This window comes from Cavia porcellus, unplaced genomic scaffold, assembly GCF_034190915.1.
Source record: "Cavia porcellus strain 051 isolate PalLab524CR breed Dunkin Hartley unplaced genomic scaffold, mCavPor4.1 scaffold_4, whole genome shotgun sequence".
NCBI lineage: Eukaryota > Metazoa > Chordata > Mammalia > Rodentia > Caviidae > Cavia > Cavia porcellus.
In genome coordinates this window covers 83,473,925-83,499,274 of record NW_026947487.1, presented here as the reverse complement: position 1 = coordinate 83,499,274, position 25,350 = coordinate 83,473,925, and the positions used below count along the sequence as shown (strand labels likewise).

Here is a 25,350-nt window from a genome sequence, read left to right as displayed (position 1 = left end):
CTTCTAGATTTCATTTTCCACAACCTGATATTAGATTACTTGTAGGGTTATCCTTTCTTCTTCCTATTAAAAAAATGTGAATTTGCTTTCTAAAAATGTACCATATTTCTATGATAGTTAACATATGAAGGGACTGTGACTTAATCACAGGAGGTAGATGATGCGCAACCCTATAAGGCTGCTGTCCTCTGATCAGATGCTAGAGCTCAAAGTCCACATGGCAGATGGGATATAAAACTGGGGAGAACAACTGGAACCCACAGCCATCATAGAGCCCAGGACGGTGAAACTTAGTTCTTGTGGACCTTGACCTTAGTGTGGGTGTCCTGCAGTGGCTGAAACCCTTCATCAGAGATGCTAAAGGAAGACCCAGGGGAAGGTGCAGGGCTCAAATCCTGATTCTTGGCAAGGCAAACAACAGTGTGTGTGAGGCATCAAACAGCATTGCTTCAATGGGCCCTTCAAATCTTGCACAAGTCTGTGGCTCATTCTAATTAGAAGTAAGAGAAGGGACTTCTGAAAAACATAAAAGCTGTTCTCTTTGGGGGTGGGGATGTGGGGACTTCCTTTGATAAAAGGAGCTGTAAGAATTCTGAAGGGCACTATTGAGAGAAACGCCATACCTTATACAGGCGAACATCACAGCATTTATCTGAAAAGTGTACATATTTTAATTCATTTGCCACTCAGCAGGTGTTGACATTGGTCTCAGGCACTAAATAGTAGTGAGGATCAAGAATGAAGTACAGCTGTAAGTTGAAGCAGCCCCATTTTTATGCAAATACTATCCAATGCTCTTACATGAATCTAGGTGGCACAGTCTACTGCACACCTAGGTCAGATGGTACAGTACATCCCATTTTTCTTTGGTTACAAAACCTGTATAGCTATAAACAATATTTTCTACATTTATTCAATAATAAATTAAGTTTTACTTATATGTAGCTTCATAAACTTTTGAAGCTTACTTTTTTGACTTACAATTAACACAGCTTAGAACACAATGTATAGTTATACAAAGATTTTTTAACTGTCATTTCCATATACTTCTATTTTAAAATGATTTGATTTTTTTAAACATTTTTGTTAAGACATAAATATACTAGCCTAGGACTATACAGGATCAAGATTATCAATCAGTATAAATCAATACTGTTTTATAACTAACATTACTACCTGTATAGAACTTTTTAATTTTAAAGAGGAAAAAACACAAAAAAGAAAAACAGCAGATATGCAAACTGCAAGAACAAAAAACCCAACACAATAACAATATAGTCTTTCAAAACAAGATGACAGGAATTTAACACTGGTTGTAATACTGCACATTGTTGTCCTCAAGAGTTGCTTAGATTACCAGATATATAGACATGCAAAAAAAAAATCTTTTTTTTTGGTACTGGGGATAGAACTCATGACTCATGCTTACTAGGCAGGCACTTATGCCACTGAGCTAAATCCCCAGCCCTAGACATGCAAAATTGATCTAATAATATGAGTATTCCCTGTTCTTTTCCAGAAACTAATAGAATTAGTATAATCATCTTAGCTATTTTATGTATATATAACCAAATTTATATCTTTTTCCTTTTCCTTTCCCCTATCCCAGTTATTTTTCTCCTGGAAAGTTTCTTACCCTTTCACAATATCTACTGAAGATTCTGGATCTTATTTACTCTTTCAGTTTCTTACATGAGGGAGCCAATATGGTATTTACATATGTGAGTGATTTATTTCACTTATGAGTATGGTCTCAAGTCTCATCCACTTACCTATAAAAGCCTCAATGTGATCTTTCCTTATAGCTGAGTAGTACTCCATTGTATAAAAATACCGTATCTTTTTTTTTTTTTGTCTTTTTCCTTTTTATCAGTACCAGGGATCAAACTCACGACTGCCTGCTTGCAAGGCAGGCGCTTATGCCACTGAGCTAAATCCCCAGCCCCAAAAATACTATTATCTTTTTTATCCATTCCTCAGTTGATGGGCATTTGGGTTGTTTCCAAGATTTAGCTATTACAAATTGTGCTATTAATATGAATATCACTGTGGTATGATGTTTTCAGTTCTTCTGAGAAAATACCAAAGCGATATAGCTGGATCAAATGGGACCTCTAATTCTAGCTTTCTGAGGAATCTCCACACTCACTTCCACAGTGGTTGCCCAGCCTACACTGCCACCAACAGTGGAGAAGTGTTCCTTTTTCCCACAGCCCCTCCAGCATTGGTTATTGGTTGATTTCTTGATGATAACCATTCTTTCTGGAGTGAGATGCAATCTCAGCATTGTTTTAATTTGCATTTCTCTAGTCAATTATGCTCAACATTTTTTTCATATATTTATTTACCATTTGTATTTCTTCATCTGAGAAATATGTATTCATCTCAGATGCCCATTTTTGGATTGGGTCCTTGAATTCTGGAGGCCTGATATTTTTTAATTCTTTATCTGTTCTAGTCTTTTGTCTGAGGGACAGTTGGTTATGATTTTTTTCCCCAATTCGTGGGTTTTCTTTTCACTCTGGAGATTTTTTTTTTTAAACAAAGCTACTGTGATAAAATCAGCATGGTACTGGTAAAAAAATAGACCTGAAGATCAATGGAATAGATTAGAAGATAGAGCCACAACTACAAACACACTCAGCTACCTTATCTTCAACAAAGCAAACAAGTTCACTGGAGGAAAGACAGCCTCTTTAATAAGTGGTACTGGAAAAACTGGCTCTCCATATGCCAAAAACTAAAACTAGATCCATGTTCATCACCATGCACTAAATTAAAGTCAAAATGGATCAGAGATCCAAATATTAAAACAGAAACACTAAATCTACTTGAAGACAAAGTAGGTAGAAATCTTGAAGACATAGGAATAGGTAGAGTTTATGGCCAAAAATCAAACTGCATGGGAAATACTTCCCAGAAGTAAAAACTGGAATCTCATCTTATTAAAAGGTTTTTGCATGTCAAAAGAAATCTCCTGCATATATAAAAACTTAAGGGTATATATGTGAAACTGTGTTTTCTGGATTGGGATATATACTAAAATGTTTTCTAAAAAAATCAACCTGAAACACAAAATGAAACTCATTCTCTTAAAACTCAGGGACAAGTTTTAAGAGATGAAAGACAAAAGTGATTGAGATGTTTAAAGGACCAATGTTTTTCCTATTAAATAGTAATAAATAACCTGTACTAAAAACTACTGGGGGTGGGGGTGGACCAGGGATACAGCTCAGTGGTATGGCACCTGCCTGGCAAATACAAGGTCTTAAGTTTGATTCCCAGCACCAAAACCAAAAAACAAACAAATAAAAAAACTGTGGAACATCAAGAAACACACACACACACACACACACACACACACACACACACACAGAGGAAAGGAAGCAAAGAGGCAAGCTGCAGAGGATAGAGTCAGAACATCATCATTATGTACCCATAGGCCCTCACACACATAACCAGGATCAGTTAAGACAGAGCTCTGCAAAACAATTTGAAGGGAAAAGAATGTAACAGAGATGCTGACAGCCTGTTACATTTTGTTGTGGCTCTTTAGCACTGGGTCTTGTAAAGGAAAAAAGGCAACTAGCTCTATAGTTAGAGCTGCAGCATTTAGGAAAATGAAAGCCATGTGTGAGGCTGTACTTGGAAGCCACAGTTCCAGGTAGAAAGGCAGAGGTGGCTGGAAATGACTGTGGAGAGCAAAGAGCAACCTGTCCTCTTTACCTGAAGTTTCTTGAAGCCATGTGGTTTCAGCCACACCTTTTCCAGGGAGTAACTCCACACAACTAAGTCTAGCACGTCCCAGGAGTGGCACACTGAAATGCAGCCCACATGCAGTGGAAGAGGGTCAGATGTCTAAGGCCCACCATGAACCAGATTAAGATTTTGTAACTGTCCACACCAGTGTGACTGGGAAGAACAGACTCCGGAAAAAAAGGAAACATGAATTAGGAACACTAATGAACCTTGGGGACTTTATGTAAAGTGAAATAAGCCAGTCACAAAATACAATAATGTATACAAATACTATGATTCCATTGATGAGGAAGATGAGTAGTCAACAGAGACTGAAAGGAGCAAGGTTGGGGACAGGGACAAGAGATTGTGGGGAACTATTATACAGAGTTTTAGTTATGGAAAATCGAAGAAGTGTAGGATATTGGTGATGGCTGTACACTGTGAATGTACTCAGTACCACTGAAGTGTATGTTTAAAAATGGTTAATCTGCTAAATTTTATCTTACAACAGTACAAATAATGCAATTATCTTGCAGTTAGAAAGAAAATGGTTGAGGCAGTCAATATGCAAAATGAAGAACTCAATGTTCAAAATAAATAAATAAAAATCTTTTTCAAAACCAAGGGCTGGGGATGTAGCTCAGTAGAGCATACATGAAGCCTGGCTTCAATCCCAAGACTGGGAAAAAAGAAAATCAAGAGATGAACACATAGCTCTAAGCTCAAGGTGTAGGCTGAGGTCAATCATGAATCTGATTAATGGACAAGCATTTTAAGAACACTGTCCGAGAGCTCACCATATAACTCTCCTGTTCTCCTTGCTCTTCAGACTCCCTTGTATCAAAGGGTGTCTTTTGTGCAGCTTTGCCCTGTCCTGTTATTCATAGTAGACGAATGAGAAGTCCCAGAAACCAGTTCTGTTTGGGAAAGTTTTCTTCTGTTCTAGGCTTCGATGGTTAATATGCTTGACAAACTTCAGAGTCTCTCTATCTCTGTAGACCAACGCCAAAGAATTGTTTTCTGGATTCACTATTAGCAGCTGGAAAAGGCAAATGCAACGACACATCACAACACAGAGCTCATTCTCAATTCTTCAATAATTTACTATGAAACAGTTTCTGTAGCAAGCATCCGAGATGGGGATCGGGGTCCTTTGAAAGAGGCTTCATTAGTAAATAATGGCTTTCTTTCCAACAAGCTCCATTCTATTAGAAAATAACCAGAAAGGTATGCATGTATTTCTAATGACATTAAAAGATATCGGGGAAAATCCTCTTAATTTGCAATTTCTCAGTAAAGCAGAATAAATGCTTAATTATTCTTTAGCATCTTTATTTTGTACTGAGTATTTTCTTGTAGAAATTAAAGCCACTGCCAGGCATTATGACATGGACTAATAAGCTAAAGACACTGGTTGAGGTCACAGAAACTGATCTCTAAAGACTGAAAGTGTTCTCATGAACTAAAATGAAGTGTTTGTATAAGAAGCACCTTACCTCTTCATCTTCGCCTTTGGCAATATAGGAAGTAAAGCCACCATATTCCGGCTCCCAGCCTACCAAAAGAAAAACAAAAACAAAAATAACATTCAAGAGCGCTCTTGCCACAAGAGTTACACCACCCACAGAAAACTGAGGGTTCTGGAATTCAGCAGTTACCAGCTTTATGACTCGTGAGTTTACCATCTGTCATCATACAGTCCCTTTACCCGAAAGGCCTACTTTCCCACAGGTGAACTGGAATGCAATCTTACTTCAATTGATGCTGAATAAGCAAACTGAGATTTAAATTTTAAATATACTCAGAAAGGCAATTACATGAAATCTATAGGTGGGAGAAGGGTCTGGGGGAGAATTATGGTTCAGTCTGTCTCCCATTCCTAAACCGGATTCTCCTTTGAATTAGGAGACTGAGATTCATGATACTCAACATCCAGTAGAACTGGGAGATCCTGCTGACAGGAAATCCTGGCTACAGAGTATCATTTTTGAGTTGGTTTAGCTGGAGAGGATCACTTAGGAGAGACTGGTCCTCTACGCAAACAGTTCACTGCCTTTTGTCCCTCGTACCTTCACAGCCACAATAAAGAACCAAGTCCAAGGCAAATTCAGTCTGGCTGTTGTCATGGATTAAAGTGTAGTGACCAATCTTCCAATGCCTCAGCTCCCCCTGGCAGGTGGGAACACTTGACTCTAAGAAAAAACAACAAAAGAAAGGCCAAAAAGTTTGACAGATAACTAATACAAACACTAGAGAATGAAGAAATGGTATTTAGCGAGGACACAGCACTAAGGCGAAACTGTTATTGTAAATGTTTAGCTTCTACCGTCCAGTCTTATAAATGTTTGTCAGAAGTTACCAGGTCTACTTGAGAGGAAAGAAAAGTTAAATTTCAATTTTTCTGTAATAAATTTTAAGTTTAGAATTACCCTCAAATAAATAAAATAAATTTTAAAAACATGAGTATGATTAAATTTTGAAGGGAAGCGATTTCTCAACATGTCACCACCAAAAGGAGAAGCCATGAAAAGCAAATAAAGATCTATTTACTATAGCGTTCTTTAAAGTTTATGGGGGGGGATGCTTGCCTGGCATGCATGAAACCTTGGGTTGACCCCTAGCACCCCTATTAAACGAAAAGCTTTAATGTTAAATAAAATTATAAAGCAGACTATTAAAACACATAGGACAGAGGGTTAATAATGCTATAAATAACATTTGTTACAACAGGTAAGAAAATGACAAGAAGGCCAAATGAAAGAAATTTAAATACCCAATAAATATAAGGGAAATTTATAACCATACACTATTAATCAATGAATGACATCTTTATCCACAGAATAAGCAGAGTTAGAAAAGAAAATGCAATAATAATTAGCTTGCCAGAAAGAAAGACAGTCTCATATAGAATGCTGGTGAGAAGGCAGATGGAAACAAGTTTTAGGGAAGCCAATTTGACAATTGCTTTAATTCTGAGCAATCTATAGGAATGATGGTGTACACCTATAATCCTAGCACTTTAGGAGGCTGAGACAAGAGGATCACAAGTTTGAACCCACACATTGTGCAATTTAGTGACTTTGCAATAACTTTTTTTCAAAATAAAATTCCTGGTAAACAAGCCAAAAAAAAAAAAAGCGTTTTTTTTTGTTTTTGTTTTTGGTATCAGGAATCAAACTCAGGACCTCACGGTTGCCAGGCAAGCGCTTATGCTGCTGAGCTAAATCCCCGGTCCAACCATGCTGCTTTTAATGCTGCACTTTGCCTTCTCCTAGCAAAGTACTAGCCGGGCTGGAACCAGCCTAGCCTCTGTGGTCAGCCCCATTAATAACTGCAATTCTAAGAAACTGTTCTAAGAAACGACGGTGGAGAACTGGAAAGAACTCAACACATTCCATGGGGCTGGTTACAGTCATCTGATGAGATATTTTACAGTTAATAAAACTTAACAGAATAGTGGCTTTTAAAACTCTTAGTCTTAAAATGAAATACAATGACAAAAATACAACACTGGACAGCAACCAGAGGAATATAAAGCTGCTTTGGCTGGGAGAGGGAAGAGATTCCTACAGTATGTGGATATGTTAGTATAAAGGATGCAAGATGTTTGTGAGATGTTAAGTGACAAAAGATGACAGAAAAATATATAAGGCCTAGTTCCATTATAAGTATGTGTATATATGGTTTCTAGATCATTTGCTTACCTGTTCAGCCATTCCTTATCATGTAACCTTATTACAATGTCATGTACATTTTCTAGTTGTTTTGTGTGCACATTTAATCTATGTTCTTTCCTACTAGAGTGTAAGCTCCAGGAAAGCAACAATCTTCTATGTTTTGCTCCCCAACTCCTGAATTATGGGACTTAATACAATAGTAGATACTCAAGAAATGTTTCTTGAATGAATAACTATACAGTAAATGGTTAACGGTAAATAAGAACAAATCCTAACACCAGCTTACTTTTTTTTGCTGCTTTTTCCTCTGGTGCTGAGTCTCTCTGTTCATTGCTTTGCTGGCTGCTGTTATTGGTGGCTGCCTGATTATTCTCTGTGGAGCTATGGCTAGTCCCCTCTTCAGTGCTACCAGTCGTATAGGCTGCTTCTTCCTCTGTCTTGTCTTTGATCTCATCTTCTTCTGAAGGGGCCAAGAAGTGAAGCTTCAGGCCTGTGAAATTGGAAAGCAGCAAGAACAGTGCCTCCGAGCGAAATAACTCCATGCAGTCCTTCAGTATATCAGGGAGCCGACTCTCCTCAGCTTTCTCATAAAACCTGAAAAACAGCAACGCCAGGTTCATCAAGCCCTACAAGGAAGATTACTCATGGGATACAGATCGTTAGCTTCGACCCGCCTCCCAAATCTTCACACAGCCTCCTAAAGCAGTTTATCACAATGGTGAGACTTGGTAGGACCTGCAACTGGGTCCTCCTTGTACCAAAACCTTACGGCTGATGCCCAATTATTGGAGGTACGCTGTGCAGACAAAAATGGGGATCCTGAATGCAGGGGTAGATGTCTTGGATGATGAGCTCTACCTTTTGTCAGGGGGACCACGGCTATTCCATTCCACATCTCCTTTCTCCAATGCCTCACAGACTTTTTCGAACTTGTCAGGCTGGAAAATAAGCAAATAAACGAGCAGTAACTCTTAGTAACTCTTCTTACAGTCTCACCCTGGTCTGGCAGCTGTAGCAGCTTTGCAAAACTTCAGTCTGATTCCTGAAAGGTGCATGTACTGCGCACCTCTTTCACATAAGATCATCTACTATAAAGTCAGGGCACAGATTGGATACACTTGTCATTTTGCTTTAGCTAAGAGACCTGAATGTCAGTGTCAGCACTCCTTTAGATCTAATACAGACCTTTTAATGCATAGGGTATTGTAAGGAAGAAAAAAAAAACTGCACTGCAGTGTGATTATGAGAAAAATCCTTCTATAATAAAGCAGATTCTCTTCGACCTCATTTAACGAATATTCTAAAATCAAGTTGAATATCAATATAAAGTTGGTTAATTTTAAACATTACCCACAAGAGAATCCACATTTATTTATTTAATACAGTTTTCCAGGGAGTATTAGCAGCTCCTATTAGCTGTAAACACATGCAAGAGGAAACATCTCATAGCATGATTTAGTCAGCATAATTAAAACAAGTTTATTTAGTGCAACATTTCTCAACTTCTGTAATATGCTATATGTCAGCTACAAAAATAGGAATGACTCTTGGGAATATGATTCCACTGGACCAATAGCCATCTGTAAACACCAGTTATCTCATGTAGTCCTCACAAAGCTTTGCAAAAAAAGAAGGCAGGTATCACCCTAATATACAGGATGAAAAAATAAATACCCAGAGAAACGCAGTGATTTACTCAGATTAGTAAAACCAGAGAGCCAGGATATGCATATAGGTCTTCTGATTTCAGATGTCTTTCCAACATAAGAAATTGCCTCAGCACTGCCAAACATTCATTAACAGATGTTGACTGCTGGGTGCAGTGGTGCATGTCTTAATCTCAGCTACTCTAGAGGCAGAGGCAGGAGATTTGCAAGTCTGAGCAACTCATTAAGTCTCTGTCTCAAAATACAAAGAGCTGGGGATGCAGCTCAGTGCTAGAGCAATTGTCTACTATGGTTGATGTAATTGTTGTACTGTAAAAAAATAAAAATTAAAAATTAAAAAAATTGATGTTGCTAAACTATAATTAATAGTATCTATTGCTAAAAATAAAAATATGCACCATACCCTCAAAGGAACAGAAAAGGAACTAGGAACAACTCCCTCTCAGGGTGGAAATTTTTATGTGCCTGTGTGCACTGTCTGATAAGGTTCTAGAAAAGTTGGGTGGAATGGCTTGTCATGACCCATAATCCCAGCTAATAGTAGAGCTGAAGCAAGAGGATCACAAGTTCAAGGCCAGTCTGGACATCCTAGCAAGATTCTGCCTCAGAATAAAATTTAAAGAAGAGCTTAAGATGTAACTCTGTAGTAGATGGCTTGCCAGCCTGTGCAAGGCTCTAGATTCAAATCCCTGGTACCACAAAAACGAAAATAGTTCCAGATTAATGAGAATACCCAAGAGATTATTAATCTACTAAACATACAACTAATGCCAGTGTGTACTATTATTATTTCTGTATTTTATTTGAGAAGAATGATATAAATATTAGAGCCAGGAAGAAAAAAAAAAACCAAAAACAAAACTCTCTTAGTGATGTTTAGTCACCCTATTCAAGAAGTAAGACTGCCTGCCAAATAAGACACGCTGACCAACCTTAAGAAATTCTTTCAGGAGAATTTCAGACCTTTCTTCAAACTCTTCTTGAATTTGAGCTTGATATTCCATGTCCAGATAAGAAGGGTTGATCCATTCATTCAAAATTTCATGCTTACAAAGAAGCAACAGATATATGAGAGTTAGTAATAATTTCTACAGCTTTTGTTCTTACATCATTTCACACTACTAAAATACACGTACATCTTCCACTGTGTACATTTCTCCTATTAAGCATAAAGTACTGAAAAAACTGCCTGAGAACCACAAAATCACAAGTTTATCTAAGAAAAATGGAAAATGTAAACTCAAAGTCTAGTTTCTCTATCAGGAAGACCTAATTTTAAAAGCAGAACATGAAGAGCCGGGCATGGTGGCTCATGCCTGTAATCCCAGCACTTGGGAGGCTGAGGTGGGAGGATTGTTGCGAGTTCAAGACCAGCCTGGGCTACAAAGTGAGCTCAAGGCCAACCTGAACTGCATAGTGAGACCCTGTCTCAAAAAAAAAAAAAAAAAATCAGAACACGAAATGCTGTAACTCCTAAACTAAGAATCCCTATAACTTATCCTTACATCTTTTGGGATGTGAGGGTACCGAGGTACGAGGGGTTCAAGGTAGGTGGGAGGCCTGGTCAGTGAAGGACCATGAAACCAGCCACTGATAGACAGACGTGACTTTTCTTCAGAAAGGACTTCAGACACCTGAAAGGAGAGCAGCAGAACATCAACACAAGGGATGAGAAGAAAGGATTCTAGTCAAGGCACATTAATCTGAGGATACTTCACAGTAGGTATGAAAGCAATCTGATCAGTTAACAAGCCCAACAGGAAACTCACACATTTAGAAAATGGGCGACTAAAGCGTACTTGTATACTGTTATATTTGTAACTTACAGTCTTTACCTGGTGAAAGGAAACTGGAGACACTTCAAAGAAAACCAGTGTGTTCCACGAAGGGACAAGAGACTTGACAATCTGCTTTGGCTGAAAGTGTTCTGTACCAGGAGAGAACACATCCATAAACATGGTTTAGTATCATTAACCACTTCTAGGCCACGTCATTTCATTCTTGACAACTCAAATTTCTGAGGTTATGTGGAAGTACCCTTCAGATTCTAAAAAAAAAACCTCCTTTCCATGTGTTTCGTTCACACTTGCTCATTCTGTTAGGTGCATTCTTACTGCATCATCCATTTATAATTGATAAGGGCTGAAGCAAGTTCTGAAAGTTTCCTGGTGTCAACCTGTGGTGTTGCTCATTTAAAAAACTCTTCCTGTCAAACAGACTGATCCTGTCAGATTCATAGCCACAGGCATCTCTGAGTGCTTTCTACCCTCCCGCAGTCAGTACTAAGAAGCAGGGTCTATTTCTTATCTTAAATTGATTTTAATTTTATCTCTGGAGTAATGATTATTTTCAGTATAACTTCAATAGGTGGTTGTCATGGCTGGCATCCCTCCTGAGGTAGCCCCTATAACAAGTGGCTTTCATCGCCTTGAGTCAACTTAGTTTTAATTCAGGAATAATCACTGGTGGTGATGAGCATGTGTCTATCTTACCATCAATGCTGAACAGGTCCAGTGTGCCTCCCAAACTCCTGTCCCAGGGAGGAACTAGATACAGAATGAAGGCCACCCGGCGCCCTTCCAGCTCATCATCATGGCAGAGCAGGGCATCTGCAAAAATTGTTAATGCACATCTTAGATCCCTACATAGACAACGAGCACCTGCCATCTGACTGTACTTTTGATGTCAGTCCACTTGATACTCATCTGTAGAGGCAGCTACAGCCTTAAATGTCTCTTTGCTTTAAGAATGACACATTTGTTTGCCAGGCATGGTGGCATATGCTTGTAATCCCAGCTCTCTGGGAGGCTGAGGAGGATGCCATGTTCAAATCCAGCCTGGGAAACTTAGTCAGTGACTGTAACCCTGTCTCAAAATAATAAAACCAAACCAAACCAAAACAAACAAACCACAGAGCTAGGAGTATACTCAGGTTCTGGGTTCAATTCCAAATACTAGGCAAAAAAAAAAAAAAAGACACGTGTTCTACTCTTTAAATACAGAATACAACTCAGTCAATATAAAAAAACTAAACAGTAAAGGGTATACCATACATACAGATAAATCTACATATCATCACTAATATTTTTACATATATTTTACCTACAGAAGTATATTCACTTTTTGAAAGAAGTGTCCTTAATGTGGTTACTTTGGCTTGCCTTTCTTATTACATGCCAAATGCTCTTCCGTATCAATATACACATTTAACATCACTTTTAGTGTCAAAAGTTATTCCACTACATAAATAGAAATTTACATTCCTCCTTCTTTAATTGGTGCCCTACTTCTTTTCTTTCTTTTTTTTTTTTGGTACCGGGGATTGAACTCACAACCTCACACTTGCCAGGTAGGCACTTGTACTACTGAGCTAAACCTCAATCCTCTGGTGCCCTATTTCTAATTAAGTCGTTTGGGGCTATTACAAAGAATGTTTTAATGAATATTATTATATACGGATCTGAATTTATTCCTATTAACTGCTTAAATTAAATTTCTACAGCCCTTTGGTAGGGCTGAATGAGGGAGGTTTGAGTAGGCATCTCGGGGGGTTAAAAAGAGAAGGCCATAGTGGATTGAGACCATTTACACACAGGGGATTTTGTCAATAAAAAACACACTGAAGGTAATGGGATTCTGCTTTATCATTGTTGAAGAAGGAAAAGAAGAAATATGGAAAAGGAGAAATCTGTAACAAACCTTGTGCTGTTTTTATTTTTTTGAGTTGGGGTCTCACTTTGCCATGCAGTCTGGCCTGGAACTCTCTATGTAGCCCAGGCTAACCCCAAACTGTAGTAACCCTCCTGCCTCTGCTTCCTGAGTGCTAGGATTATAGGTGTGTACTTCCATACCCCTCTGTGCTGTTTATATAATTGGAACTGGAGGAATCAATGTGAATTCAATTTCCTAGAACTACATAAATATTCAGAGGTATAGCAATACATACAAATACATGGTATGAATCCATTGTATATATGTATATTTTTACATGTATTGTAGTGAAAGAGCCTGGGGGCAGTGACACCCCAATGGCAAAGATATACAGAATCTAGATTTTGATCATTAAGTATCATTCTTTACTAAAAGGAACCAGAATTCTTGGGAAGAATGGCTGACTAGGTTATTCTTGGACTTTGGAAGGAAAATGTAAGTCTGAAAATTCTTTTTTTATAGAAAGAAACAAAAAAAATGATGGGGATATAGGCAAAATGATACAGATGTCAGTTTGAATGTGTGCTCCTTGATCAAATCTAGGACAATATAAGCATCAATATCATACTACTACTATAGTTGGGTGTGGTGGCACATACCTATAACCCCAGCTATTCAGGGGGGTTACATAGGAGGATGGCAAATTTAAGGTTAGCTTGGTAACTGAGTGAGACCCTGTCTCAACATGAAATTTTAAAGAAGGCTGATTTAAAAAGTTCAGTGCTAGAACACTTGTTTAGGATGTACATGGTCCTGGGTTCAATATCCGGTACCAGGAAAAAACAAAAACCAAAAAACTCAAACCCAATAACAACAAAAAATCCCAAATAATCCATTACAGGAAGTGAAATCCACAAATCCATACCAATATGTGAGTGAATAATGTGGAATGAAATGACAACTAATAAATATATAAGAAATGACTGCATTATAAAATCACCATTTGGCAACTTTCAATGCAGTTACTCAGCAAGAGCCATCAGTGGATGGTAAAACAAATTAGAGTCTGATAAGAAATGGGATAATTACATAACCTTGACGTATCCCCCTACAGGGCTGGGGATTTATGTCAGCAGCATAAGCACCTGCCTGGCATGTGCAAGGTCATGAGTTCAATTTCCGTAACAACAACAAAAAAAAAGTATCTCCTTACAAAATACATAATGATGAAGGGAAAAAAGAATAGCAGACAAATCTGATGTTGGCCAACACTTTAAGTAACCAAAGTTAACATCATTAATAATATGACATACAGAAACTACTGTCTAGTAGGACATAGTAAAAATAACAGAATTTATTTTCCATGAAGACCCATGACTTAAACCTAATCATGAGGAAACATCAGACAAATCTAAATTGATTACAAAAGGACTACAAAGTAACTTGCCTGTAAACCCTCAGAAGCACCAATATCCTGGAAGTCCAGAAAGGACTGAAAAACTGCTGAAGGAGACAGACATGACAAGTAAATGTGCAACCCTGGAATGGATCATTTCGCTATTGAAACCAAGTATTAAATGTGAATGGGCCTTGTGGGCTAAATGGGAATAATGCATACATGCTAATTTTCTGATTTTGATGATTATTACTTTCAAGTAGGAGAATATAACTGCTACATAAATTTGTGAAGCAATCCAGTGTTAAGAAACATCATGATTGCAATTTACTTTTAGGTAAAATAGAAAACGGATTATTTGTGTTGGGCTTGCCACTTTTTTTGTAAGGTTGAAAATTACTTCAAATTAACAAAAACAAAGACATACAACATACTTTTCATATGTATCATTCAGTTATTTCCATGAAAGTTATCAACTTTAATTTCCCCAGAACAACAGATAAGTGGAAATCCAAATCAAAATTTAATTTATTTATATTGATTGAGATAGGGTCTCACCATGTAGTTCAGGTAGCCTTTGAATTCACTATGTAGCCTGGGGTGGTCTTGAACTTAGCAATTCTCCTGCTTCTCCCTCCAGGGTTTTGAGATTATAGTTGTGTGCCACCACATTCAGTCACAATTTCATTTTCCGACCTCAAATGCAAGGTTGGTATGTATGTGCATTTTTCTCAAAATATGGTCAATCATATTCCAAAGAGAATTACTGCCTTATCTCTTCCAATAAGGTGGTTAAGAATATGGGCTAGATCTTAAGCATGAAGCAACATTAAGGCTAGTGTTTTGGTACACAGATGCTACCTTCCATTATTGTGGAGTTATCTTACAGACAACTTTGTCTTCCTTACCAGTGAATTCATACTTAGCACAGGACATGTCAATGGTTGGTTCCAGGTCAATGTTAGAAATGTCAGAAAGCCAGGCCCGGAAATCTTCAAACAGTAGTTTCCTAGAAGTGTAAACAAAAGATGACTTGTTATGTCATAATATCGGCGCTCTCTGGATCGATGCTGCAACTGTTTCCCAGGAGGTCACATTTTATTCAAGAGATCATTCTCAGATTTCACTCAAAAGGTCCTGAGAAATGTTTTGCACTTTTAACTTACATAGTTTAAGACCAATAAATGTAAATCTCTAGGTATTGTAGCATATTTTTGCCCTATTTCATTTATTTTATTTTGTTCCTTCTAACCGTAAAGTATGTCCTACCACAGCATCACTTCACTTTGCTTTATCATTAACAACTTAGCATTGCTGCATTCCAAATGTGTTTTTGAGCAAGTACATGGAAAACTCAATTGTTTTTCTTTAAACCAAATATATGCTTTTTCCCCACACCGACTGCTCTGAAGCCAACTGGTTATCTTTCTTTTTTTGGTCTTTTTGAGACAGGGTTTCACTGTACAGTTCAAATTGGCCTTGAACTCCTGGTTAGCCTCCTACCTGAGCCTCCTGAGTGCTGGAATTACAGGCAAGAGCCACCACGCTTGGTTGCCAACTGGTGATTTGATAATTCAATTCAGTTTTGACACTATCTGCAAGAGGTTAGCATGTAAGGTATAATCCATTAGTGCTGCCCCTCACCTTCAGACAGTGATCTCATGTCCAGGTTAAGACTAACTATAAATCAGAGATTCCCACAAAACCCTCCTCAAGTCTGATCATCTGCTGGACAATTTACAATGTACATGGAACAGCCAAAAGGAAGAGATTCAGAAAAGCATAGTATCTTTCCAAGTACCTCTAACTTTTTTCAGCAAACTGAATTATCCTTGGTGCGGGATTTTCATGGAGGCTTCATTATGCAGGAATGACTGATTAAACAAACCACTCAGTATTGGTGATTAACCCAATCAACTGCCAGCTTCTCTTTTCCTTCAAAGATTAAAGTAGTGGGGCTGAATGTTTCAACCCTCTCATCACATGGTTAGCATCCCTGGATACCAATTCCACACCCCAAATCTTTAGGGCTTTCCAAAATCATCACATTAAGATAAACTCAGGTATAGTTCAAAAAGGGTTAGGGCCAGGGATTTAGCTCAGTGGCGTAAGTGCCTGCCTGGCAAGCATGAGATAGTGAGTTCGATCCCGGTACCCAGAAAAAAAAAAAAAAAAAAGGTTTAACCAAAGATGCTTCATTTATCTTTATTAATCTTATATTGCAAAGGTTTTAAGAGCTTGTTGCCAGGAATGGGGACTAAGACTAAACATATTTCCCATTATAAATTGCAATATCAGAAGCACTTTCCTAGTACCACCCTTCAATGAACACTGAATGATACTGCTGCAGAAGATCATAAAGACTTTAAACTGTATAGTAATCAGTAAATCCTTCATAGAAGTTCTGGTGCTAACAAGATACCACGAAAAATATGGTGAATATTTCCATATGGTGAATATTTCCATTTATTAGCTAAACTCTCTGTGTAGAAATCTTTTTAACACAATTCATTCAAAGAACTTTAAAATTAACTTTCATAAATTACAAAAATTTTAAAAGATTACATTAATTTAAATCATGTGCATCATATGTAAACACTGTATTGTCTCACTAATGTCAGAAGCTGACAGTAACAACATATGTATGTGTGAAATAGTTACGATAGCTATGCTACTGATTTCTCGGAGTTCAATGAAGAGAAGGATTTGTGCTGGTATTGTTTGGACAATTGAAAGCAGCTGTCTTGTACTCTGGGTGATTGATTTGGGGTAACAATGTGCAATGTATGTATCATTGTCCTGATTGATGGTTTTGAAATTTTAGGTTTTTTTCTTTTTTTCCTTGGAATAAAATGGATTTGACCAAAAAAAAAAAAAAAAAAAAAAAAAATCACAGGCATAAATGTATCTGATTAGTATTTTTTGATTGTCCTGGTCCAAAAGCACATAATTGCAATTCACCGGTCAAGGATATAGCTCAGGAGCAAGGTGCCTGCCCAGCAAAGTGCAAGGTCATGAGTTAATCCTTAGTACCAAAATAAATAAATATTAAAATTAAAACAAAGAAAAGGAAAGGAAAGAAATTCCCCCAAATGCAAATTTAGTGTTCATATCTAACTATCATGTCTCCACATAGATCTGTAAGGTTTCATTATCAAATTTTTTTATATTATGGTATATACCACTCAAAATATTCCATAAAATACTATGAAGTGTTCTATAACTTTCAAAGGCAAAGCTACAAGTTATTTAGAATGGACCAAGGTAGAAAGCTACTTCAGACAATATGGGTGGATAAAACATTTCTGCAAAATTGTGGTATTTTAAACAACTAATATCATCAAACCCTCTTACTAGTAGCATTAATCTCCACCAATTTGTTTCATAAAAGGTTCTTCTTTCCTTACTATGAATGTGTCAGGAGCAGGTTTGTTTTCTGACATCATTACCACTTTTTAATTTCATTCATGAGAGAATTCTCATGGGAACCCAAATGGGAGATACAAATACAAAGACTGGCTTTCTGTAATGACCAAAAGAATTGTGGCTCTCACACTAGCTGGCTGTGGCCCTTTGGGTATGGAATGTAACTCAGTTCCAGATGAAATGATTATCAGAGGCTGTTGTGAACTGAAGAGATAATGCCTTAAAGTGAGACTATATCTCTTCTAAGGGAAAAGTCTAAATAAATTTGAAATTTTCGTTACAATTAACATAGAAACAGTACTTCAGGATTTAGAAAAAGTAACAACTTGTGCAGGCTGCTTGCACATATATAATCTCAGAGCTAAAAGACAATTTAAAAATAAAACCCAACTTCTATTAGATAGATGAAAAACAGCTATTATAAAGCAACATGTATTTACAGAAAAACCAGGAAAAAATCCTATAGATATAAAAAAAACTGTTTAAATAAAATCCAAACAAACTTGTACTCCTACTAGTCAAACATTCCATTTTCCAAGTCTTTTATTATGCATACAGATATCCCAATATATATGTGTATCTTTTTCTTAAATAGGACTGTTATCAACTGTCTTAACATTTTTCTCAGTAAAAGTATATTTCAATGAATTTAAGAAAGCTTTGATTATAAAATTATTACTTCGTATGTGCTTAAGAACAAAAGATTGTCAATTAAATTAGGACAAAACAGTGATTGTATGAAACACTGGATGATCACATAGATGTTAAAAAAAAACCAAGAACTAGTACTTTGAATTGATGAAAGAAGAGTAACTATCAAACTCAAATATTTTTCTATATAAATTCATATATTTTTAATGGCTGCATAGTTTCCACTATATGTTTTATACATTTACATACATATATATATATACACATACATACATACATATATATGTGGCCATTTAAATTTGCATATAATTTTGCTTGATGTGAATATTATAACAATCTCATGGAAATCTTTGAGTATATCATTTGTTATTCTGTCAAGGTAAGTTTTTATAAGTAGAATTACTTTCTTAAAAAGATACACGTACTTTTAAGGGTCTTGATACATCTTTCCAAACCATCTCCAATAGGGCCAGGATTTAGCTCAGTGGCATAAGCGCTTGCCTGGCAGGTGCTAGGTTGTGAGTTTGATCCCTGGTACCAAAAAAAAACGAAAAAAAACCAAAACACAAAAACAACCCCCCTGCCAAACCTATCTCCTATAAAAGGCTGCAGCAGTATACAGTATAAAGGAATTTATATCATTTGATTTTTTTCCCTCCAACATTCCCCTACCAAAGAAGGAGAGGTCTTTGTTATTTTTTTTCTGCTTCTCTTAGGACAATGTAATCCCCATCCACAGTGTGAAAAATGGCATCTCCATTGTTACTTTGTGTTTCCTCGATCACTAATGAAGTCAAACATTTTAAGAATTTGGGCCTTCATGCATACTAGTTTCTTTGGCTTTGTCTTCTCCAGAGTTAAAGCTGCATGCCTCCCCAAGATGAAAATGCCTGGTGTCTATCAATGGTCTTTTCATAGACCCTCTACAGAGCTATCTCTGACTGCCAATCAACAACCATGACCCCTTCCAGCCTAAAGAAGCCAGATTGGTCATCGCCCATTTCTCCCTTATTTCTCCTTCACGAAAGTTCAGGGTACTTCTCCAGAAGGGGGAATATTATAGGCAACTGAGTTAGATAGAAATATTAGACAGGCAGATAGGGCTAGGCCCTGAAAGGAGCCAGTGAAGAAGACCACATATCTTGTAACTTTGGAAGAGACAGACACCTTCTGCTGTGGGTCAGATCTCAAGACAAAACATCAAACAAATGCAACCACACCCTAAGTATAAACATCAAGGACATTCTAAATAGGCATAGAGTCTTAAGGAAGAGTCAGCATCCCAACTCCCTATAGGGGGAATCACTGCTCTTTAAGCATGACTGCTTATATGTGACTTACTTCCCCATTTGCCCCTGATTTAGTCAATTTTACCTGAACAGTTCATCTTCTTGGTTGACCATAGTTCTGTTCCATTTCATGACCACCTTGCAAGTTCTGATTTTTCCCCACCATCTTACTTCGTTGTTCTGCTCTATGTAAGTCCCTAGAAAAGACAGTCTTTGGCAACTCACTTAGGACCCCTGTGTCTCTCAGACAAAAGCTTTCTTTCACTCAAATAAATATATTCTGCTCTTAAAATTAGGCTTTAAGAATCAGACAGACTTGGGTTTATATATCCAAGGTCCCTCAATTTCAGCTGGGTAGTCCTGAAGAAGCTAGTTAGTTTCTCAGTCTGTTTCTTCCTGTACAAAATGGGGTAATAATGTCAGCAAACACTGTGAGATACATTTAAAGTATTTACCACTATACCTAACTCATATTTGACACCTAACAAATACGATTATTTGCTTACCGTAAAGCTGAGATATGAGGCTCTCTTCTCTTCTTTAAATCATCAGACTTGATCATGAAGGAAAGAAAACAAGGATTTATTATTATGTATTAGGCACAAAAAGCAGAATAGTCTAGTGAAGGCCCTGGCAGTATAATACTGTGGGTAAGAGTGTGGACTCTAGGGCTGGGGATTTAGCTCAGCGGCATAAGCGCCTGCCTTGCAAGCAGGCAGTCGTGAGTTCGATCCCTGGTACCGATGAAAAGGAAAAAGACAAAAAAAAAAAAAAAAAAAAAAAAAAAGAGTGTGGACTCTGAAGCCAAACTGCCTAGCTTTGGTACATGGCCTTTCCATCTGGCAGATCTGACTTGGGCAAGTTACTTCATCTTTATGTACCTTACTTAGGAGAAAATACCCTACTCATTACAGAGAACTTTATGTTTATTGAGGGAAATAATACTCATAAAAGAGGATTATTGGCATAAAGATGCTAAGTGCAAAGGAAAAATAACTGCAGGGAACAGAAGCAAGGGAGTGCTGATAGCAGGGAGGAGTTGCAATTATAAAGGTAGACCAGGATAGAAGTCAATGAGATAAAGTATCTTCCAGATGCACAGGGTGACTGCATGGCTAAGTCTACAAACATTACATCAAAAAATTTTTAACACTCCTAAGTGAAATCCCATACCCATTAGAAGTTATTGCTCAGCTTCTAATAACCTGTAAACTGCTGCCTATATATATATGTCTATTTTGGATGTTACATATAAATAAAATCACACAATATGTAGCCTAGTTTCTTTTACTTAGCAAAAGTTTTCAAAGTTCATCTTGCAGGAGCAGGTACCTTTCTACAGCTAAGTAGTACTCCTGTGTATAGGTATATCGTGTTTATGCATCTGTCAACTGATGGACATTTGAGTTCTACTATTTGGTTATTATAAATAATGTTATGCACACTTGTGAGAAAGTTCCTTTTTTAAAAAATTCTATGGGCAAGTTTTTATATGAGCATGTATTTTCAATTCTCTTTTATTTTATTTTTTTGGTACTAGGGATTGAACTCATGACCTTGTACTTTCCAAGCAAGTGCTTGTGCCACTGAGCAAACTAACTCCACAGTTTGGGTTTCTTTATATTTTAAAAGAACACAATGGCTGTACTGTGTAAACAAGTGAGTAGGAGACTGGTTAACAGTGATAGACTAATTCTGGTGAGAGACAAAGACAGCCTGAACCAGGTGTTGCAAGTGGTAAGGCATTTTTCTTTTTTGATACTGGGGATCAAACTCATAACCTAGCACATACCAGGCAAGTGCTTATGCCACTGAGCTAAATCCCTAGCCCCACCCTATTTTAAAGGCAGAGACTTTTCCTCAGTGGAAGGGATATAGAGGTAAAAGAGGAGTCAAGGATGACTCATTTTTGGCTTAAGTTACTAAAAAGTAGCCAGTAGTTGACATAGGGAAATGGAACAGATTAGGAGAAGGCCAGTTTTAGACCAGTGTGAGATTCATGCCAGACAGTGAAGAAGACACAAAGCCATAAGGCTCCATGGGATCGAACTCACAACCTACAGCTAAAAATCATGGTAAGATTTACAACAAGGATTTGTTTCTCTTATAAATAGAACAACAGGTATCCTCTTGGGGTATAGGGAAATGTCATGGAGTTTTCACACTTCTGAAACAGAATCCGCCCTGGTCCATACAGTCAGGACATTGGGAGTGGTCAGAGTAAATGCAGATGTTATTTCTGAATCTCCAGTTCTGATCATTTGATTTTCTGAATTCAGAGTCTCATCATTAACCTGGTTAATTTTATCATATGCTCAAGGCCCAAATATAAGACTGTAGGGCAGCTGGCCACTTGATAATAACAAATAGAAAAAATGCATAGTATATTCTCTTAGATAAACTCAAAGGGAAAATGCAAAGAAAACAAAACAATTCTTCATCTTTATGTTCTGAAATTTTAAGATCTGATTTCACTGAGACTTTTCTAAAGGATTTTTCCAAGACTGATGTATCTCATGTACTGAAAGATATTCCACAAACTGGGGAAATCAGTGAGTTACATTTTTATAGACTGGGATGTGTCTTCTAAGAAAAGAAAAAATAACCCTGATTTCAAGATAGTACTTTTAGCCAAATTAAATGCCCACCAAAAAAAGAGAACAGATTTAACTGTGATGGCTATACTACAATGCAAAACACACTGCAACAAAAGTAGCCACTTAAAAGATATGAACTCAAAATTTTAAATGGTTACAATTTTCCAACACGAGTGTCTTCATATCATTCCTTAAAACCTATTTCATTCTTTCGTAGCATATTTACTGGCTCAATGTGTTTCTTGATTTAACTCTGTTACCATCAATATTCACATTATTATTTTACATTCTTAAAAGTCACAGCACAAACTGTCAAAATCTATCATAATTAAAGCACTTAGTGTACAGTTAACACTCAGTACACTTGGGGTTTTATTTTGTTTTTGACACAGGGTCTCACTATGTAGTTCCTGCTGGCCTTGAATTCACTATGGAGCCCAGGCTGGCCTCAAACTCAGCAATCCTACTGCTTCAGCCTCCTGAGTGCTGGGATTACAGGCATGCACCACCATGCTCAGCCTATCTCTTGTTAAATGTAGGAGTGCCTTTTAGAAGTCAAGGTGAGAACCTTCCATGGCAAATTCAATCTTAAACCTCATCTTTTAAAATTTGTGATGTTTTATTTTACAATAACAAACAAAGATGTGTATGTCACATAGTAATACTATTCACATATGATCTCCTTGACCATCAGCAAATTCAAAAGATGAACTAGAATGAAGTTAGAATCTATCTAGTACATATGCAATTATTTGGGTTAGTGTATGTATAGGTGACTGTGGGAGGTGTAGACTGCTTTTATTATTAGTGACGTGTGCTTGTTGAGAAATAATGTAATGAATGGGTTCCAACTATTCCATGCTTTCCTTGTTTTACTAGACTTAGGCATTTTCAGTCAAATGTTCATGTAACAAGTAGAAGTATAAATCATGTTGTCTGCATATCCTTTTTGTATTATTGCATAAGACTACCATTGATCATCTAACTTCTACTGCAAATGACTAACTCATAAAGATCGTTTTAAAAAATGAATTAAAAAATTAAGATACCCTTAACACTGTTTTCTTATGGCAGTACCTACTTGTTTTTACAATCTCAAGTCTTAATTTTATATATAAATTTCTGAGATAGAAAAATTAAAATGACAGATGAGTAAATACCTGTTGGAACTTATATAAATCATTGTATTTTTCATGGAAGTCCAAGTTCAAAAGTTCTTTGTGAAGCCCTTCCAAGAAGTCTTGGCTTTGGATGAAGTTTGGGATCACGCAGTGAAGAAATGGGTCCATATCCATGACAATGGCTTCTGTTAGAAGGAAAACATTATCTATCTCTTCCCTTTTGTATTTCTGACCAAGTAACATAGCAGAGAAAACACAAAAGGAGATGATACTGAATTTTGAGAACTTAATACCTAAGCTCCAAGATTTGGGGTAAGAATTATAAGCTCTGCCCTTTTTTCACTCACCATTCTACCTTTTAAATAGAATGTGATTAAAACACTAATTTTTAAATTGAGTAAAGATGATGCTACTAAATCAAAGTTATTAGCCAGGCATGGTGGTACATGTCTGTAATCCCAACATTTGGGAGACTGAGGCAGGAGGATCATCACTGAGTTCAAGGCCAGCCTGCACTACATAGTGAGATCCTGCCTCAAAATCAATCAAAGTTCTTGCTATTTTTAGTTTTTCAGTGTAATCTAAATGTATATTAGATTCTTAATTCATCCCCCCCCCCCAAACTAAAACAAGAACAACAAATTAAATGAGAGTAACAATAGTGGCTGGAAATTTCTCTTCAATTTATCTTTTCTTTTTCCAACTTACTAGAAGAAAGTCATTGAACACTTAAAAAAACTGGTTCAGCACAAGTGCTATTAATTCCTTGATTTATTCCAACAATATACCCATTAGTTCTAGCGGGCTAGATTACTATTTCTCTAATACAATCAGATGGCTGGCTTAATGCTATTTTATATCTCATTTAGACATCTGCAATTCTGGGGTAGGTGTTATCATATACAGTACCCATTTAACAAATGATGAAATTAAGACTTGTAGTGGTCTGCGATTACACTTTAAACACCAAGCTCTACATCCCCAGCACCCAGAATTTGGCAATTGGATGTGTTTAACAACTGAAAAAAATGGGGTGAACTTTGGAAGAAAATGCACAACACATTAAGCAGAGTTCTTATCCTTTAAGGTGATAACTTGAAGCTGAGGCGGAAATCCTTTGACGAACGTTCTTTACCTTGGTCACCACACATTACGTCATATAGTGGAACTACATCAAAACGAGTAAATTCAAGTACTTGCTCTCTGGCAGCTCACAACAAACGCTCTGGCTAAATTATCATGGGATCATTGAACATTAGCCTTGCCGGAAAATCACATATGACTCTCAAGTATCTGTCTACATGTTTATTTTTCCTTATTCAGAGAAGCATTCAATGACGCTTACATTCATTGGCCTGTTAATCTGTCTGAGGTAAATACCATTAATTATACAATTTTGTAAAAGAAGGAACTGATGCTTAAAAAGGTTAAATCCACTGCCAAGACGCACAATCTGTGAAGATTCTAACTCAGGGATCTCCAATGACAGGATTCAAACAGTAATTTTATGCCCTCAACTTCCGACTCTCTACGGCCTACATTTTTTCTTCCAGGTTTTTTAATTCAAACTGAATGTGGAAGGAAAAGCGAGGTAAAGGGGTCAGAAGTGGCCGAAATCCTCCAAATATCTCCTCTACGGCCCTGCCGCCCAGGGCTGGGCTCGAGCCCTCCCGGTTTTTCAGAGGTTTCTAGTTTCCTACGCAACATTCCTCCCTCACAGCACCCGGTTACCATGACTGAATGGCGTCTTGTGGATCCAGGCCTCGGCCACATGCTTTTTCAAGGTTTTTTCCTTGACAGCGTCCGAAAACTCTGCCACCACGTCCTTCTTTACCCTCTTGCCCACTCTGGCCGGGCCGGGTTCCGCGGGCCGCTTCTCACTCATGTCTCAAGGTATAGAACCGCGCCACACCAATCGCGATGCTACTTTCCTCTCCAAACTACTATTCCCAGAATGCCGCCTTTCTAGTGTTAACTAGTGCTACTTTATATTGCGACAGCCAAATACGAGGAGGCGGAACCTCTACCAGATTTACCAATGAGAGCGCCAGATTCTGAGGTTATCCCACCAGCGATTGGTCCAAAGTGGTTCGACCTGGAAGGCCTTAGCCTCTCCACTTCCTACCGCCGGGGA

At 37.4% G+C, this 25,350-nt stretch overlaps 1 protein-coding gene across 3 annotated transcripts; it reads right to left on the bottom strand.

The window, feature by feature from the left end:
• Nucleotides 1-647: 647 nt before the first annotated feature.
• On the bottom strand, nt 648-25,185 carry Ogfod1 (2-oxoglutarate and iron dependent oxygenase domain containing 1). Of its 3 annotated transcripts, none has more exons than XM_003472087.5 (13): nt 24,948-25,185; nt 23,256-23,401; nt 20,005-20,051; nt 15,041-15,141; nt 11,578-11,694; nt 10,921-11,012; nt 10,591-10,719; nt 10,018-10,131; nt 8,277-8,356; nt 7,705-8,012; nt 5,811-5,933; nt 5,238-5,296; nt 648-4,780 (listed from the first exon to the last, which is right to left on the bottom strand). In XM_003472087.5, exons 1-13 carry the CDS (start codon nt 25,099-25,101, stop codon nt 4,619-4,621), a joined length of 1,632 nt encoding a protein of 543 aa, XP_003472135.1. In that variant the 5' UTR covers nt 25,102-25,185; the 3' UTR covers nt 648-4,618. The 3 variants fall into 3 exon arrangements, with proteins under 3 accessions (XP_003472135.1, XP_063103419.1, XP_063103418.1); XM_063247348.1 differs by lacking the exon at nt 648-4,780 and adding an exon at nt 4,821-4,946; XM_063247349.1 differs by lacking the exons at nt 20,005-20,051; nt 23,256-23,401; nt 24,948-25,185 and adding an exon at nt 15,636-15,727.
• Nucleotides 25,186-25,350: the final 165 nt, after the last annotated feature.